Below are 19,467 nucleotides of genomic sequence, written 5' to 3'. Positions count from 1 at the left end.
TATGGTAAAACCAGAGGTAATAGGGGAGAGGAAAATGTTTTTTAGTCTTCCTTTTTTTTTCTCCAAAAAAAGTTGGGATGGATTTGAGACGCAATCTTGATCTAGCTAAAATGTTTATTTTTGTTTCTTTATTGAAAAAAAATCATATAACGTCTTCTTTAATATGTAAAGTGAGTTCGACCTATAATTACAGACCATGTGTCCAATAATCTGTGTTATTCAAATTACGTGTAAACTATGCAAAGCTTATATATGGAAGTGTTTAACGACCTTGACTGGCTTTTCAGCCCTCGCACGGTCGGTTTATGCAAAGCTTAATGGAATACTTTCATAACAAATAATATCCTAAAAAATACGACAGCACGAGTACATAATATTACACGATTGCATATTATTATTATTTGGAAGTTATATGATCAGTGATTGAGTGCCAGATCCAGCATCAATATCTGGAGATAATTAGCACCCTGTTGAATAATCTGGCCATGGTATTAGTATCATCGCTTTCCAAAAAACGACAGAGACAATTGACCAGCCAATCAAATAGCAGAGAATTAATGAGTAACGTAAGTATAGTATAAAAACTCCAGGAACTCTTGGCTGAACAGCTTTAGATTTGTAGACTTGTAAGTATTACAGCGTGTTTCCCTTCATTCCTTTCCCCTTTTTTAATGTGTACCATATATCTAAAACGTTTAAGCTTTAGTATATCAAGATTCAATGTCTTAAATACCGAAAAGAAATGTAAAATGTAAACTTAACACGGGAATATGAAGTTTGAATATTTATTTTTGTCCATGGAGTTAGAACAGACAACTAATGAACGAATGATATTCTTCATTTTGAAATGACTGCTTTTCTTGGTGCTTCTAAAAACTATTATTTCGATAAACTCTAGCGACTGATGGACTGATAATCAATCCATTAACACTTAGTCTAGGAGTTGTTATAACTATTTTCCTCTAATCAAGCCTTCAAATTTTGAGATATTCTTTTGCAGAGCTAGAGCTGTGTCGGCAATTCTAAACGGACTTGCCCAGAGTAAATAAAGTCTCCTTAACATTTTCGCTATATCAAGATGGCGTCTCAAATCGATCCCAAGGATCCTGATTATCCATACTTAATGGTGGATAGGAAGAAGTTATTGGCGCAACAAACCAAGGAATTCGATGGCAAGAAAATGTGCTGGATTCCCGACGACAAAGAAGGATTTGTTAAGGCTGAAATTCAGTCCACAAAAGGAGATGATATTACAGTGAAATGTATCGATTCAAACCAGGTACAGTCTTCTTTTCTTATATATCCCACTAGCCCCTCCTTGTAATCGATCTCTCCTACTTGCGAGGTTAAGCAATCTTTTTTCCAATTTTCACGATTGATAAGACTACAATATTATTTCGAACTTATTAAATGAGTTAAAAGAGTGCACTTTATCTTTCTTTATATACCGATTTAGAACAAAGTACAAATGTATTAATTTTCTACTAACAGTAGTTATATACCTTTGAAAAGGCTATATATTTTTATCATGCTTATTTTGTTATTGGATTTAATTCTGACATGCTCCAAAGAAATGTATACCATCTACGTAGTCATATAATCATATTAAATATATTTTTTAATTTGTCTTAAATTATGAAACGTATGGATGCTAAATTTAGACCTACTTTAGTAAATATTCATTTCAAAAACTTTGAAAATACTATGTATACTTCATTATTTTGAAGTTTTTATAAGACTAAAGTTCTCTTGTTGAGAGTTGTCTCATTGGCAATTATACCACATCTTCTTTTTTTATATTAACCACCAAAAAAACCTCATATTTGCATGCTATCTATTTTTGGATTGAAAATGACCTTTATTTATAAGTCACTACGTTTGACTCTAAATTCAACGAGAATGTGTCCCCAGTACATTGATGCCCTATCCGCACTATCATTTTCTATGTTCAGTGGACCGTGAAAATGGGGGGAAATCTCTAATTTGGCATTAAAATTAGAAAGATCATACCATAGGGAACATGTATACAAAGTTCAAAGTTGATTGGATTTCAACTTCCTCTAAAACTACCTCGACCAAAAACTTTAACCTGAAGCGGGACGAACGGACGAACTACCGAACAGACCGACGCACAGACCAGAAAACATAATGCCCATAAATGGGGCATAAAATGCAATTGTTTGACGTCACGAGGTTCAATTTTGAAAAGAAACCCAAATACATGAGTTTTATTATAAGCCATTTATATTGACATTTTCTTCAAAAGTTAAAACCCTCCAAAAAAAGAAGTTGATTGTTTAGAACAGATTTGATGTTCAGAAATAGCATTTTTCCCATTGAAACAAAAATGCACGATAACTTAAATCTATAATAAATCTATACTAGACATTGGAATAAAACGCAACATTATCGTTTTGAAAATACATGTTATATTTGCCACTGGACGTTAAGTATCCACCCAACAATCTAACATGGTTCTTCTTTTTATAGAAGATATGAATAGTGTTGTTAGAATAAAGAATAATGGACAAACATGCAGTAAAAAGGGCTATGGAAAATAGGCCACAACAAATAAAGGAATAATATAGGTATTACGATAGTAAGAAAGAATAATAAGAAATATAGGTATTAAGATATAAAGAAAAAAATAATAAGAAATAAAGATCAAGAATAACGAAAAATGGTCTAAAAAATTAAAGAATAAAGAAAGAAGAACTCAATCCAGACCCTCATTTTACTAATCAGTCATGTTTTATTCTTTTACAGGACAGAACAGTTAAGAAGGATGACCTCCAACAGATGAATCCACCAAAATATGAAATGATTGAAGATATGGCCAACATGACATTTTTAAACGAAGCTTCTGTACTTCATAATCTTAGAGCTAGATATTCAAACTCACTTATTTACGTAAGTTAAGTTTCTGTACTTCACAATCTTAGAGATAGATACTCAAAATCACCTATTTACGTAAATTAAGCTTCTGTACTTCACAATCTTAGACCTCGAAATTCAAACTCACTTATCAACGTAGGTTAAGCCTCTGTACTTCACAATCTCAGAGCTAAATATTCAAACTCACTTATTTACGTAAGTTAAGCTTCTGTACTTCACAATGTTAGAGCTAGATATTCAAATTCACTTATTTACGTAGATTTAGCTTCTGTACTTTACAATCGTAGAGACAGATATTCAAACTCACTAATTTACGTAGTCAAGCTTCTGTATTTCAAAAAAAATAGAGATATAGATATTCAAACTTACTAATTTATATAAGTTTGTTAATCATTGAAGGTAAGAAAATTGTTGTTATAAATTCTTTCCTGTTGCACTTTACGTTAATTTCTAACAGTAAATTGATTTTAATGACAAAATATGTTAAATTCTGCAAATTTATTTTTCATACGTTATGGTCCTTTGAATATTTGATACCGATTAGATATCATTTGAATAAAAAAACTTGTATATTTTTATCTATGAACAAGTGTGGACACAGATCAGTGTGGATAGTATGTTTGACAGTATTTTCTGACAAAAGGAGTTATCTGTTTATTTCCCATAGAGCTCTATAGTAAACTGTGTTGCATAATGACATCCGAACAGAACCAACACTAACCATTATCAGTATTGTTTATTTAATATTTATTATCTATGAATTGCAGACTTACTCTGGACTTTTCTGTATTGCCGTCAATCCCTACCGACGTCTGCCAATCTACACAGACAGCGTTGTTGCTAAATTCAAGGGAAAGAGGAAGACTGAGATGCCTCCTCATTTGTTCTCTGTGGCTGACAATGCTTACCAGTCCATGGTGCAAGATCGTGAAAACCAGTCTTGTTTGATTACGTAAGTTCTAAAAATATATTTGTTTGTATCTTTTGTCATTTGGTTGAACCCTTAAAATCATTGGTGTATTACAAACAAAATATAGGAAATAACAGTTGAAAAAAAGCCGTAATGTGAAGATTTCAAATCTTTTTGTTAAATGAGGTATTTTTCGTGCACATAAACGGCCTTCGTCATTTTTTCCTAATTTTCCTTTTTTCCCTATAAAATAATTTCTAGCTCTGAATAAAACAATCAATTTCATGTCATTCAAATCACTTTCTCTTATAGAGGTGAATCCGGTGCAGGAAAGACAGAAAACACCAAAAAAGTTATCATGTACTTCGCCAAGGTCGCTGCCTCTCTTGGAAAGAAATCTGATGAGGAATCAGCAGCAGCCTCCAAGAAGGTGAATAGTCATTTATACTATTTGTCAGTCGTAAATGTAAATGTATTAAAAGTGTTGAACATTAAATACAGTAAAATGAGACAATTTTTAAATGGAATTTAATTAGCAACGGTTACAACAAACAACAACAAATAATTTATTAGAGTCTCACCTCTTTAAAACATTTGATATAAAACACAATATAATATATAGCATCTACTTCGTTTTGATCTTTCAATTTTGGAATTGAGATTTGTGTTCATAATACATATTAAAAGATGTGTTTGTATATTTGAAGGGTTCATTGGAAGATCAGATTATTCAGGCTAACCCTGTACTTGAAGCTTACGGTAATGCCAAGACTACCAGAAATAACAATTCATCTAGATTCGTAAGTATTTTCGAAATGCAGTGTTAACTTATTTGTTTCTGACGTTGGAACGTTTACAATCGTATAGTGCCTACAAATACAAGTTATAGAATCATTTTCACAACAGCGTGGACAGCCGCAATACTTTTGTTGGTAAACATACTGAATGATTTACCTTTTTCAACTTGTTACTATAGTGCCTATGAATACAAGTTATACGTATATTCAACCTTTTAAGAAAAACAATGCAGTGTATTCTGTGTCTAAAAATTAAATGTATTTTAATAGTTGATTCTAGATTTTTTTTCTTTTTACTTTGTTAAAATTAATTTTGCGAGATTTGAAATTGTTATTGAATTTTTTTTCTTTTCTCCTATTTTACAGGGAAAGTTTATCCGAATTCACTTTGGTCCTGATGGTAAAATTGCTGGAGCTGATATTGAAACTTGTAAGTTATTAATTGTTTCTGAAATACTTTGTTATATAAAAAAAAAATGAAAATTTCAAGCTATGATTCCATAATAAATTAACTAAAGATTAGAATACATAAATTAGATATAAGCTATTTAAGACAGATTTCAAAATATGTTTCTTTAACAAATTCTGTAACACTAACTTATTTCTTTCTAAAAGATCTGCTGGAGAAGTCCCGTGTCACCTTCTGTTTATCTGCAGAGAGAAATTACCACGTGTTCTACCAACTGTTGACACCCGCCATGGCAGACAATCATGAAATGATGTTGGTTACTCCAGATCCAGCTCTTTATACATTTATCAACCAAGGTGCTCTTACAGTAGACTCCATTAATGATACTGATGAAATGAAGGCTATGGACGTGAGTACAAAAATAATGTCATTCGTCACAACTCGGCCGATTCCGTACCTTCATCTGAGAGTAACGGATTCACCCGAGGATTGCCGATTGAAAATAATGCTTCTCGAAACCGATGCGCTTTCTTACCGCGGATAATTTCAAGACTTTTTATGAGATATATATTATACTTCAAATTGGATAGAAAACGTATATGAAGTTCGGTACATGAAGAGTTTTTTTCGTTAATATATCTTCAACTGTTATTGATCTGAAATGCAGGCAAATTACGATCCTAGCATAAAACGTTAAGTTTATTCAATGTCTTACCATAAATACTGTTATGTACTCTTTGGTCGGGTTGTTGTCTCTATGACACATTCGCCATTTCCATTCTCAATTTTATTTTCCAAATTGAAATGATTTCTCAGAAATTGTTCTTATAAGCATCATAAAGCATAGGATAATGTTTCGAAGCAATTTCCTTCATGCCGATTTTTTGCATGATCAGGCTATTATATTAAAATGAAATATGGCTCAAAACATTTAAACTTCTATTCTTTTTTTGTTCAGGAAGCATTCGACATTCTGGGCTTCTCAAACGAGGAGAAGATGAGTTGTTACAAGTGTACCGCCGCTATCTTGCACATGGGTGAAATGAAATTCAAACAGAGAGGAGAACAAGCTGAACCTGATGGCACCACCGAGGCTGAAAAAGTTTCATTCCTGCTAGGAGTTAATTCAAACGATTTCATTAAATCTCTCGTCAAACCAAAGATCAAGGTCGGCACAGAGGTCGTATCACAGTCTCGTACCAAAGATCAAGTCGTCAACTCGATCAGTGCTATGTCCAAATCTTTGTATGATCGTGTGTTCAACTGGTTAGTGAAGAGAGTCAACACGAGTCTTGATACTAAAGCTAAAAGAAACTACTATATTGGTGTACTGGACATTGCAGGTTTTGAAATCTTTGATGTAAGTGCTTAATTATTTTGTGATGGTGATCATATTATCTTTTTTTTTCAAATCGAAATTTGAAATTCAAAGCAACAAATTATTTCTGATTTAACAAAAATGGAATAGGTTTCATGAAAAATATGTCGTGCTTTTTGTATTGTGTCCATGTAGTAACATAGACCGTAAGGGATATATTAACAACATCATGAAATTTAGAAAAAAACAAATATATATCAAAAGAAAGTTTTTTTTTTTATTTCTAGTCTTCATCTTGATTATCAAATAAATGAAATAGAAGACGGTTGCATTTACGCAGTTATTTCATGAATATTTTTTTTCGCAGTTCAACACATTTGAACAATTATGTATTAACTACACCAACGAGAGACTTCAACAATTCTTCAACTACACCATGTTTGTACTGGAGCAGGAGGAGTATAAGAAAGAAGGAATCCAGTGGGAATTTATCAACTTTGGTATGGACTTGCAAGCCTGTATCGATCTTATCGAGAAGCCTATGGGTATCTTGTCCATCCTTGAGGAACAGTGCATGTTCCCTAAGGCTGATGACAAGTCCTTGAAAGAAATGATGTTTGGACAACACATGGGCAAATCACCCAACTTCACAAAACCAGGAAAGGCATCCAAGGGCAAGAATGGCGACTTTGAACTCCATCATTACGCCGGAGTTGTAAGTATAAAAGTAGTAACAAAACATTTCTGTGAAGCTGCAAAACCTTTAATGAGAACGTTAAACGACGTACCATTTTCATGTTTATATAAAAAAAAGAAAATCAAAACTAATGATATATTTTATGGAGTACAAATATGTCTGTCTTCTTTTCTATTCCCAGTTGATGCATATATTGCAATAAAGTTAATATTTTATCTCCAATATTAAAGGTACCATACAACCTTAAGGGATGGTTGGACAAGAATAAGGATCCCATCAACGAAACTGTAGTAGCATTGTTGGCACAATCAAAGGAGCACTTAGTCCAAACACTCTTTGCAGCAGAAACACCCGCTGAAGGAGCTGGTGGACCCAAGAAGAAGAAGAAGTCCTCTGCTTTCCAAACCATCTCCGCCGTACACAGGGTAAGTCAGTCTATAGGGACGGTGTACTCAATTCGCTCCTTAATTTTAAATCATATCAATGCACCAATTTCTCCTTCATTTTGAAATATCAAATATTCATTGGAGATCTTTTATTTGTATATGTTATTTTACAAATCATCAAATGAATTAAAGACATTAATTCATGACATAAAATATCTTGATAAAATATGTTCAACTTGTTTGAAATGATAACATTATAGTTTTTTGACAATATCAATTTCATTTTCACAGGAATCTTTGAACAAATTGATGAAGAACTTGTACGCCACCCATCCTCATTTCGTCAGATGTATCATTCCAAACGAATTGAAACAGCCAGGTAAGTGTGTACCACATAATAAACATTTTAACGTTGTTATTGATTTTGTAGCCATCAGAGTTTAAGCAATGAAAATCGTGTCTTAACCAGTTATTCAAAATCTGTCAATTATCTTAAACGTTCATATCAGTTAATGCTTTTACGTCCCATAATCGGTCAAAAAAAGTTTATTTTATAAATACTGATACAGAAAATATTCCATGTCTATTTATATTTATTGAATTGCTCAACAAGATACATAAAATAACGTTGAAATATTTTCAGAAAAAGCTTAAATATTCTTTGTGTTGGAATATTATAATAACTAGGATTATTACCAAGAGAGTAATGATATATCGTTGTGAGTTTCTTTGGAAAGCTAACACTTGTATTTTGAAATGTTTCCAGGTCTTATTGATGCTGCTTTGGTATTGAACCAGCTTCAATGTAACGGTGTACTCGAAGGAATCCGTATCTGCCGTAAAGGATTCCCAAGTAGAATAATATATGCTGAGTTCAAACAAAGATACTCAATTCTCGCTGCAAGTGCTGTTCCACAGGGATTTGTTGACGGCAAAGTTGTCACAGAAAAAGTACTGTTGGCTTTACAGCTTGATCCAGAAGAATACAAACTTGGAGGAACTAAAGTCTTCTTCAAAGCCGGTGTTCTTGGAAACCTAGAAGGCATGCGAGATGAGCGTCTAGGTGCTATCATTTCCATGATGCAAGCCCACGTCAGAGCCTTTTTGATCAGGAAGGCCTACAAGAAACTTCAGGATCAGAGGTTAGTAATTGTATAATAGCATTGAAATTATTGAAATAAAAGAACATACTGATATCATGTTTGTTTTATCATTATTATTAACTATTTCTTTCTTCATAATTAGTATTTTGAAGTTAAAAAGATTGTAATAAAAGTCATCAAAAATATGTTTATGCTTCTATACTATTTTTTTGTCTGATTTTCAGATTTTTATTGACACATTTTAAACGTGTTTAAATGTTATCACCAAAACATTCTTACCTTTCTATCTAACCTGTTTTTAAATTTTTCACAAAACTCTTAACACACATACTTTCTTTTATATCAGAGTTGGTCTGTCTGTCATCCAGCGTAACATCAGAAAATGGTTATTGCTCCGCAACTGGACCTGGTGGAAGATGTATGCCAAGATTAAACCTATGTTGAACATTGCCCGTGAGGAGGAAGAAATGCAGAAGAAACTCGAAGAGATGAACAAAATGTCAGAGGATCTAGCCAAGGTTGAAAAGATTAAGAAAGAACTTGAAATGAAGAACGTTGAATTGTTGGAACAGAAAAATGAAGCGTACTTACAATTGCAATCTGAGCAAGATAATGTCATCGACCTTGAACAAAGAGTGGAACAACTTATCCAACAGAAGGCTGAATTCGAAGGTCAAATGAAAGAGATGGACGAACGTCTGCTTGATGAGGAAGATGCTGCTGCTGAGCTGGAAGGTTTGAAGAAGAAAATGGAAGGTGAAAATTCCGAGCTGAAGAGAGATATCGAAGATCTCGAAACATCGTTAACCAAGGTAACCATAATTTATATTTCTGGAAATGTTCAAACAAAATCTGAACTCTAATGCTAATTTTCAAAAAAGTAAGAAGTCCATTAAATCGTACAAATTAAAACGCTCGACTGTATCAACCAAATGAACAATAAATGTTGAGTTTTATTAACTGAAAATTTCTTATGGTTTTTGTTTTTACTAATATCATTTGATATATAGAATCATTTTCATAACAGCGTACACGTAAGACCATTTCTGTAATGAATAAGCGTAAAGCGATGAAGAACAATTTAAAGGTAAATTGTTCAGTATTTTTACCAAAATAAGTATTGCAGTTGTCTACGCTGTTACGAAACTAATTCTATATTGCTCTGATTCTGATTCTGATAATGATTTTGATATTGATTTTATTTAATAGGCTGAACAAGATAATACTCACAAGGAAAGCCAAATCAAGACTCTCCAAGGTGAGATGGCACAACAAGATGAAAAAATTGGCAAAATGAACAAAGAAAAGAAACACTTGGAAGAGGTTAACAAAAAGACAATAGAAGATCTCCAAAAGGAAGAAGACAAAGTTAATCATCTTAACAAACTGAAATCAAAACTTGAACAGACTCTTGACGAGTTCGAAGATAACTTAGAGAGAGAAAAGAAAATCAGAGGCGATGTTGAGAAATCTAAGCGTAAGGTTGAACAGGACTTGAAGGCAACACAAGAAGTTGTAGACGAACTTGAAGGTGTCAAGAGAGAAATGGAAGAGGCCAACAGGAGGTTTGTACATAATATCTATTGTAACCTATATTTCAATGATGATAATACTATTATTCCAAATACTTGACCGTAGGCGAAGGTGGCCTTCAGTCTTTCTAACTTCACGTGAATTTATACATCGTTGGCCTTCCAAACAATTGGCTCCTGTTATCCATACAGTAAAATCAGTATATTAGTGTATGCCTCTCGTTTGGATTTTGTTCTTTTTTGAATAAACATTCTGTTTGAAATAAGTTAAATGTCGCTCTGTTTTTAAATTTATATCAAAGTTCCATTATTTAAATTTTTAGGAAGGATGCCGAGATCAACAGTTTGAATTCAAGAATCGAGGACTGTGAAGGGGTTAATGCTCAACAAAACAGGAAAATTAAGGATTTACAACAAATTATTGAGGAATTGGAAGAAGAATTGGACGCCGAGAGAGCTGCAAGAGCTAAGGTATGTCAATATTCAAATCTAACATAATAATAGTTATCATGTTAAAGTTAAAAGTCATTTGAATAGACTTATTTCTCTTAAAGTTATTTAAAAACTGGTTGTTTTAATTTTCATCAAAGAAGTCAATATATAGATAAACTATTTACTACATCTTCTTATATCTATATATTATATATGAATCAGAGCAAGCCATTTTATTTTACAATATTTCTTATATTTAGGTTGAAAAACAACGTTCTGAACTGTCTAGGGAATTGGACGAGCTCAGTTCTCAACTGGAAGAACAAGGCGGTGCTACTCAGGCTCAGGTTGATCTCAACAAGAAACGTGAACAAGAATTGATCAGACTCCGCCGTGAAATGGAGGAAATGACTCTCCAAAATGAGTCTCAAATTGCTCAGTTTAGAAAGAAACAACAAGAATCTGCCAACGAGATGGCTGACCAGATCGATCAATTGAACAAACTGAAATCAAGATTAGAAAAGGAGAAAAAAGACCTAAAACGCGAACTCGACGATCTCCAAAGTCAAGTTTCTCATTCCATGAAAAATAGGGGCGTATCAGACAAGGTTTCCAAACAGATGGAAACTCAAATCTTTGAAATGAACAGTAGAGTCGAAGAAACCCAGAGAACCATTATTGAAATCAATACTCAAAAATCCAGACTTCAGAGTGAGGTTTCCGAAGTCAATCGACAACTGGAAGATGCTGAGCATGTTATTGGCACTTTAACAAAGGACAAAACTTCCCTTACCGCCACACTGGAAGAAACCAGACGTTCACTTGAAGATGAAACAAGGGTACGTTTTTAATTATAAAATATGTAATTTTTGTTTGATATCACCATTCAAATTGATGCTTAAGATTGCCTATTTGGCTTCTAAAAGAAACATGCGTCTGCCGTACAAAAGTTGAAGCCTGGTATCTATGATGAGTATATCAATCACAATGAATTACTACCAAAACTTTCCTCTTTTATAGTATTTTCTATTTCTACTTTCAATTTAACACTTTATCCGAATCCATTATTTTAATCTACGTGCGGCTAAAATTGTTTTGTGTTACCTAAGAATGATTGATTTCATGTTGAACATTTTCTGGTAAATGATAGAACTTATTATTCATATAGATACGCCAGAAATTCCAGAGTGAGATTAGAAACTTGAGTGCTGACAATGATGCAGTACGCGAAGCATTTGAAGAAGAGCAAGAGGCAAAGACTGATCTCCAACGTCAACTCTCGAGAGCAAAGAACGAAACACAACAATGGAGATCTAAATACGAGAGTGAAGGTGCCAACAAAACAGACGAGTTAGAAGATGCAAAGTATGTATTTTTAGTTCAGAAAATGAATGAGTTTTCATTTTTATTTTTTTGTAAAAAGTGTGGAAACAGATCGGTGTGGAAAGTAATTGGTTTTTTTAAGCGTTAGTATCTTTGACAGCGTTTTCTGCACTGAGTTGTATTCGTTGTGCCTAAATAGATGTTTCTGATCTATTTCTATTTTACATTTATATAGCCCTATATTAAAGTGTGTTTCACAGTGACAGCAAACTTGATTCATTGTAATAACATTTAAAAAAAAATCATGAAAGCAGTTCTGTATTTAGTTTTATTTGTCATTTAAAAGCACCATGTAGAAACACAGTATGTTGTTAATTAATAATTTCCTGGTAAAAAAAATATAAAGATTCTATCCCTTGTTTAACCAACATTATTCATTAAAAATGTCCGTCCTTTTAGACGTAATCTTGCTGCAAGATTGGCAGAGGCTGAACAGGCAGCTGAGATGGCTAATGCTAAAGCTAGTGGATTGGAGAAGGCTAAAAACAGACTGCAAGGAGAACTTGACGACCTCCTTATTGAGGTTGAACGTGTAAGTATTAGTGCATAGAATTTTGTAATATTTAATATATTTATTTAACAGAAGCCAAATAAAAAAAATATAATAAAATAAGCATGAGTTTCACATTTGAAAAAAAGTGTTTAATGTTTGAAAAGTTTTATGTCATTAGGGGTCTTTCTTAGCTTACATTAGGATATGGGTTCAAGTTATTGTTGAAGGCCGCATGAAGACCTATTGTTGTTTCTTTGGCAATCCTACCACATCGATATACATTAGTCCTCGATAATTGACTATTATTGTGATAAAAATTAAATGCATTGTATGGATACATTTTTGTCAACTTCAGTATTCTTATTATTCTTTTACAGTCAAATGTTAGCTCCAGTACTGTAGAAAAGAGGCAAAGACAGTTTGACAGGACTATCCAAGAATGGACCGTTAAAGTTAAAGAACTCCAGATCGAGGTTGATACTGCTCACAACGAGGCTCGCAGTTACTCTGCTGAACTCTTTAGATTTAAAGCTCAGTATGAGGAGTCCCATACTACAATTGAGTCTCTGAGAAGAGAAAACAAAAATCTTGCTGGTAAGCATTACGAATGCACATCTGTTTTATTTTTAACTATATGAATTCAAAAGATGGTAATTGTATCATGTATCTATTTTGAATTTTAACCACTAGTCATTTAAATTCCACATAAATGTTCAATGATATAAGCCAATTTGTAATGTTTTTTTTCATCATTTTATTTCGAACCCGAATGGTCCTTCAATCAATTCACTGAATATGCAAAAGTATATACGATTATAATGGGTAATACTTAAATGTTTGTAGATGAAATCCGTGAGGTATCTGATCAACTTACCGATGGTGGCCGAAGCTCACACGAGATCGAAAAGGCAAAGAGACGTCTTGAGATGGAGAAGGAAGAACTCCAAGCTGCTTTGGAAGAAGCAGAGTCCTCTTTGGAACAGGAGGAGGCTAAGGTCATGCGTGTTCAACTGGAAATTTCTACTGTCCGAAATGACATTGATAGAAGAATCCAAGAGAAAGAGGAAGAATTTGAAAATACTCGGTATGTTAAAAAAAAAAATACTTATTTTACAAAAATGATCGATTTTCTGTCATAAGAATAGTTTTATTTTAAATAATTTATGATGATAAGACTTTAATTACTAGTTATCTAAGTAGAAATGTTCTTGATATATCATTTTAAACCTAATGTCGAAATTAAATGCTTTTAAACTTAACGAAGAAGATTTTCAAATCTAAAATGCATATTAACTGTTTAATTTCAGACGCAATCACCAGAGAGCTCTTGAATCCATGCAAATCAGTTTAGAGGCAGAGGCTAAGGGCAAAGCCGAGTCCCACAGGATCAGAAAGAAGCTCGAACAAGACATCAACGAACTCGAGATGGCACTTGATACAGCAACCAGAGCTAAGGCTGAGGTTGAAAAGAACATGAAGAGATATATCCTTCAAATTCAAGAACTCCACATCAAGATTGAATCAGAATCACGTGTACGTGATGAGTCACGTGAATCTTACGTTCTGACTGAGAGACGTTGCAACGTCCTTATCAGCGAAATCGACGAGGTCAGATCAGCTCTTGAACAGTCTGAGAGAGCAAGGAAGGTTGCTGAAGGTGAACTCTATGAAGCTCAAGATCGCATCAATGAATTGGCCGCTCAAGTCAGTTCAGCACAAGCTCAGAAGAGAAAGGTCGAGGGAGATATGCAAGCCATGTCTGTAAGTACTAGCTTTGTATTTTTAAATCCTGTCCGATTTTGTGGAATGTAGAATTGGTATAACTTTTTAATGCAATTATTTCAAAAGCAAAAAGTGATTTATATTGTACAAAATAAAATGATTCAAATAAACAGCAAATTAAAGTGTAACTTTTTTTTGTTAAATTAAACTACTACTAGTATAAAGACAATTATGCTTGAAGTCTTAAATTTACTTTTGAATTTAAAAGGCGTCTACTTAATATGGTTCATACTTTCTTACTCAGGCTGATCTTGATGAACTTCAAAGCGAGATCAAGGCTGCTGATGACCGTGCTAAGAGAGCCCTTATGGATACCGCAAGAATTGCTGATGAACTCAGATCTGAACAGGAACACAGTCACCAGGTCGAGAAAATCAGGAAATCTTTGGAAATTACCATCAAGGAATTACATGTCCGTGTCGACGAATCCGAATCAAGTGGTGTGAAAGGAGGCAGAAAAGTCATCGCCAAGTTGGAACAGAGAGTAAGTCACATTATAGTAATTACTCAAAGGAGAAAATTAGGAAACTTGAAACCAGACATAACTCAACGATTGTTTTTCTTCTTTCAATTTTTATAATACAAAGAAATATAACAAGTTCAATGTTTCTGAATTAATGTATTTAAACAACAATAAACTGTAATACTACACCGCTATTGAAAATAATCAGTTAATGAAATTGAAATGGGATACATTATTATGATGATTATTTCCATCTCAGATCCGTGATCTGGAGAGTGAATTGGACAATGAACAACGTCACCATGCTGAAACACAGAAAAATATGCGCAAGGCTGACCGCAGGATGAAGGAATTGGCCTTCCAATGTGATGAAGACCGCAAGATGCAAGAAAGACTCCAGGACATGATGGACAAACTTCAATGCAAAGTCAAGACATACAAACGTCAAGTAGAGGAAGCTGTAAGTTATTTATCTGTTTACCCTTCCGGAGCACATATGATCATGCTCGTTGTTCAGTAGTAGTTCGTGTTGTTCAGTCATACGTTTTCTGCTTGTCTTTTCGTTGTCTTTCGTTTTTTTACCATGGTGTTGTTAGTTTTACCACGTCTTATGAGTTTTGAGTGTCAACCTCGGGTAATTTACACCTTTTGTTTTATACGTTTTACTATTTTTATGCCCCACCTACGATAGTAGAGGGACATTATGTTTTCTGGTCTGTGGGTCCGTTCTTTCGTCCGTCCGTTCGTCCGTCTGTCCCGCTTCAGATTAAAGTTTTTGGTCGAGGTTGTTTTTGATGAAGTTGAAGTCTAATCCACTTGAAATTAAGTACACATGTTTCCTATGATATGATCTTTCTAATTTCTATTTCACGGTCCACTGAACATAGAAAATAATAGTGCAAGTGGGTTATCCGTGTACTGGGGACACATTCTTGCTTTTAAGATTAAATTGTTTGATTATAAAAAACATTTATTTGGAATCCCAGCGTATGAGGGTTCATTTAAAGAAAACATAAAAAACTTAGGTAAACAAATAAAGTACAAGTGTCTCTAGGTACAGGGGAAAGGTGCGATAACAATCTTAAGATATCACAAAATTACTGATTGATAGCCGTATAGTGTGGTCCTCAAAAGGCAATGTTTATATAATCACGTTACACAGTAATAGCACATACCGTGGTACTGTTGATATAGATAATAAGTATATTGGGCATCAATTAATTATCTGGTAACTAATTAGTGTATTTACATTAACGCATGTGGCTTCTTAATTGTTACTAACATAGCACTATTAGTATATTCATTACCAGTGCTAATTGATGGTCATCTGGTATCAATTGTTGGATCTGCTAAATTACATTCATAGGTGATAAAGTGCATCATTAATACATGATATTTTTACACCATGTCAAGTTGATTTCCACAACGTTTATCTGAACCGTTTAAATAGATTATACTGAAATTTTTAATTTTTCTCTTCAATTTCAGGAAGAAATTGCTGCAATTAATCTGTCTAAATACCGCAAAGCCCAAAGCGAGGTTGAAGATGCAGAAGAACGTGCAGAGAGTTCAGAATCTTCCCTGACAAAACTACGTTCCAAGAGCCGTAGCTCAGTTTCCCAGGGCCGTAGCTCAGTTTCCCGCACTAGAACAATAAAAAGTGTATCTATAAGCAGAATGAGCCCATCAGTAAGTAGTACCATGAGTTAAATTATATTTTATTTTTGAATATTTTTGAATTTAAAGGGTTACCAATAGGGAAACAAGCAATAAGCATTCGATCATGGAGACGAACACAAAACTAGTATTACCAATAGCTTAAGTTAAACATCTCGAAACAACAACGTTTTAACATGCCTATTATTGACATTATTGGAGTTGCATTTATACTTATAGTGTAACTGTTTGGCTCCAAATGAATTTATTTATAAAACGGGACGTGAATTTTATTTTTATCCAAATGTTTCATTCCGTTCTTCATTTACAGAAGTAAGATGTGCTGCATTCAAAGTGGTGACATATGGAGATAAAAGGTAACTATGAAATAGTAATTGTCAATAACCTTTATTTCACCAATTACAGAGCTATAAAATTAACATGCTTGGTTTTATTGGCTAGGGTATAGGGGATGGTTTAGGTCTCATAAACATGTTTAACCCCGCCTCATTTTTGCGCCTGTCCCAAGTCAGGAGCCTCTGGTCTTTATTACTCTTGTATTCTTTGTAATTTTAGTTTCTTGTGTACAAATTGGAGTTTAGTATGGCGTTCATTATCACTGAACTAGTATATATATTTGTTTAGGGGCCAGCTGAAGGACGCCTTCGGGTGCGGGAGTTTCTCGCTGCATTAAAGACCTGTTGGTGACCTTCTGCTTTAGTCTGTTCTATGGTCGGGTTGTTGTCTCTATGATACATATGAGTGGCCGTTCATGTCATTTGCGTGATTATATACGCGTATATGATTTTATATGTAGGTAATAGTATATATACGCGTATAAAATTATATACGCGTATATAATCGCGCAAATGACATGAACGGCCACTCATGGACATTCCCCATTTCCATTCTCAATTTTAGTATAGAACAAAATACGAAACCCTTGTTTAAGTGAGTAAACATCTAACACTGCAAAGTTAATTTGACAGTTTTGTGCAGTTCTGTTTAAGCTCTTCTGATTTTGATGTCCACAAATGTTTTACTTTCATGGTTTTTTTGTTAAATTATGTCAATTTTAATTTGGTGTCGTTGGTTTGACGTCTTACTTTCTTACTTGTATCTCTTTTAGTTCATATATAGTGTATTAGTATTGAAATAATGATATCCATATAACAAGTCAGTGATTTTTTATGCCCCACCTACGATAGTAGAGGGGCATTATGTTTTCTGGTCTGTGCGTCCGTTCGTCCGTCGTACCGTTCGTCCGTCTGTCCCGCTTCAGGTTAAAGTTTTTGGTCAAGGTAGTTTTTGATGAAGTTGAAGTCCAATCAACTTCAAACTTAGTACACATGTTCCCTATAATATGATTTTTCTAATTTTAATGCCAAATTAGAGTTTTTATCACAATGTCACGGTCCACTGAACATAGAAAATGAAAGTGCGAGTGGGGCATTCGTGTACTGAGGACACATTCTTGTTTATAATTTAATTCTTTCTTTTTTCCAGACTAGGACGGGAGACAACTTTAATTTACCCTTTATCCTGTGACTCAGCCAGGAAGCGAAGAAGACTATTTCGTAGTTACATGTGAAATAAAGGTTTTAAGGAGAACTTGTATATTGAGCTTTTAACTTATTGAATTATTTCTTTATTTATTTATTCAATTCATGCGTATAGTTTTACAGCGATCACTGGCATGTAAATGTATAATTATTGTCTGTATGACCTTTCTAGGATTTGTGTTACATAGATAACTTTAGTTATTCCTGCAAATAAATATAAATGATAAAACGTATTTGTTTTTGGTCATCAACCTGATTTAATATTTAATAAGTCAATAATTTAAAAGAAAGGCGAAAGGTACCAAAGGGGCGTGTAAACTCATTAGTCGAACACAAACTAACAACGCCATGGCAAAAAGGATCAAAAAGTTAACAACATACAAAACAAAACAAAGACAGAAAAGACTGAATAAAAGACTGAATAAACTAAACCTCACCTAAAGCCGGGGATGAACTACTTTGACAAAAGATAAAGAGAGAAACAACAGTTTACAAAACAGAACACAGACAACAAAAGACTGAACAACTTCAACTTCACCTTAAACCGGTGATGATCTCATGTAACAAAAGACAAAAAGACAAACAAAAGATTACAAAACAGAACACAGACAACAAAAGACCGAACAACTTCAACTTCACCTTAAACCGGTGATGATCTTTTATAACAAAAGACAAAGAGACAAACAAAAGTTAACAAAACAAAACACAGACAACAAAAGACCGAACAACTTCAACTTCACCTTAGACCGGTGATGATCTTCTATAACAAAAGACAAAGAGACAAACATAGTTTATAAAACAGAACACAGACAACAAAAGACCGAACAACTTCAACTTCACCTTAAACCGGTGATGATCTCATGTAACAAAAGACAAAAAGACAAACAAAAGATTACAAAACAGAACACAGACAACAAAAGACTGAACAACTTCAACTTCACCTTAAACCGGTGATGATCTCATGTAACAAAAGACAAAAAGACAAACAAAAGATTACAAAACAGAACACAGACAACAAAAGACTGAACAACTTCAACTTCACCTTAAACCTGTGATGATCTCCTATAACAAAAGACAAACAGACAAACAAAAGTTTACAAAACAATACACAGACAACAAAAGACCGAACAACTTCAACTTCACCTTAGACCGGTGATGATCTCCTATAACAAAAGACAAAAAGACAAACAAAAGTTTACAAAACAGAACACAGACAACAAAATACTGAACAACTTCAACTTCACCTTAAACCGGTGATGATCTCCTATAACAAAAGACAAAGAGACAAACAACAGTTTACAAAACAGAACACAGACAACAAAAGACCGAACAACTTCAACTTCACCTTAAACCGGTGATGATCTCCTATAACAAAAGACAAAGAGACAAACAAAAGTTTACAAAACAAAACACAGACAACAAAAGACCGAACAACTTCAACTTCACATTAGACCGGTGATGATCTCCTATAACAAAAGACAAAAAGACAAACAAAAGTTTACAAAACAGAACACAGACAACAAAATACTGAACAACTTCAACTTCACCTTAAACCTGTGATAATCTCCTATAACAAAAGACAAAGAGACAAACAACAGTTTACAAAACAGAACACAGACAACAAAAGACCGAACAACTTCAACTTCACC

The 19,467-nt window shown here is 33.7% G+C and overlaps 1 protein-coding gene across 1 annotated transcript; it reads left to right on the top strand.

Annotated features, from left to right (window-relative positions):
* Positions 1–1,000: 1,000 nt before the first annotated feature.
* On the top strand, positions 1,001–18,047 carry LOC134687231 (myosin heavy chain, striated muscle-like). The gene is made up of 26 exons (XM_063547365.1): positions 1,001–1,279; positions 2,767–2,910; positions 3,663–3,847; positions 4,118–4,235; positions 4,513–4,605; positions 4,969–5,032; positions 5,218–5,420; positions 5,970–6,371; positions 6,697–7,044; positions 7,257–7,451; positions 7,704–7,791; positions 8,179–8,554; positions 8,862–9,327; positions 9,725–10,080; positions 10,371–10,518; positions 10,740–11,318; positions 11,648–11,844; positions 12,262–12,394; positions 12,733–12,949; positions 13,199–13,439; positions 13,663–14,116; positions 14,382–14,621; positions 14,860–15,060; positions 16,089–16,289; positions 16,588–16,633; positions 17,763–18,047. Exons 1-25 carry the CDS (start codon positions 1,079–1,081, stop codon positions 16,591–16,593), a joined length of 5,856 nt encoding a protein of 1,951 aa, XP_063403435.1. The 5' UTR covers positions 1,001–1,078; the 3' UTR covers positions 16,594–16,633; positions 17,763–18,047.
* The last annotated feature ends 1,420 nt before the right edge of the window (positions 18,048–19,467 follow it).

Source organism: Mytilus trossulus, chromosome 10 (genome assembly GCF_036588685.1).
Source record: "Mytilus trossulus isolate FHL-02 chromosome 10, PNRI_Mtr1.1.1.hap1, whole genome shotgun sequence".
Taxonomy (NCBI): Eukaryota; Metazoa; Mollusca; class Bivalvia; order Mytilida; family Mytilidae; genus Mytilus; species Mytilus trossulus.
This window is presented reverse-complemented; position numbering and strand designations above follow the sequence as displayed.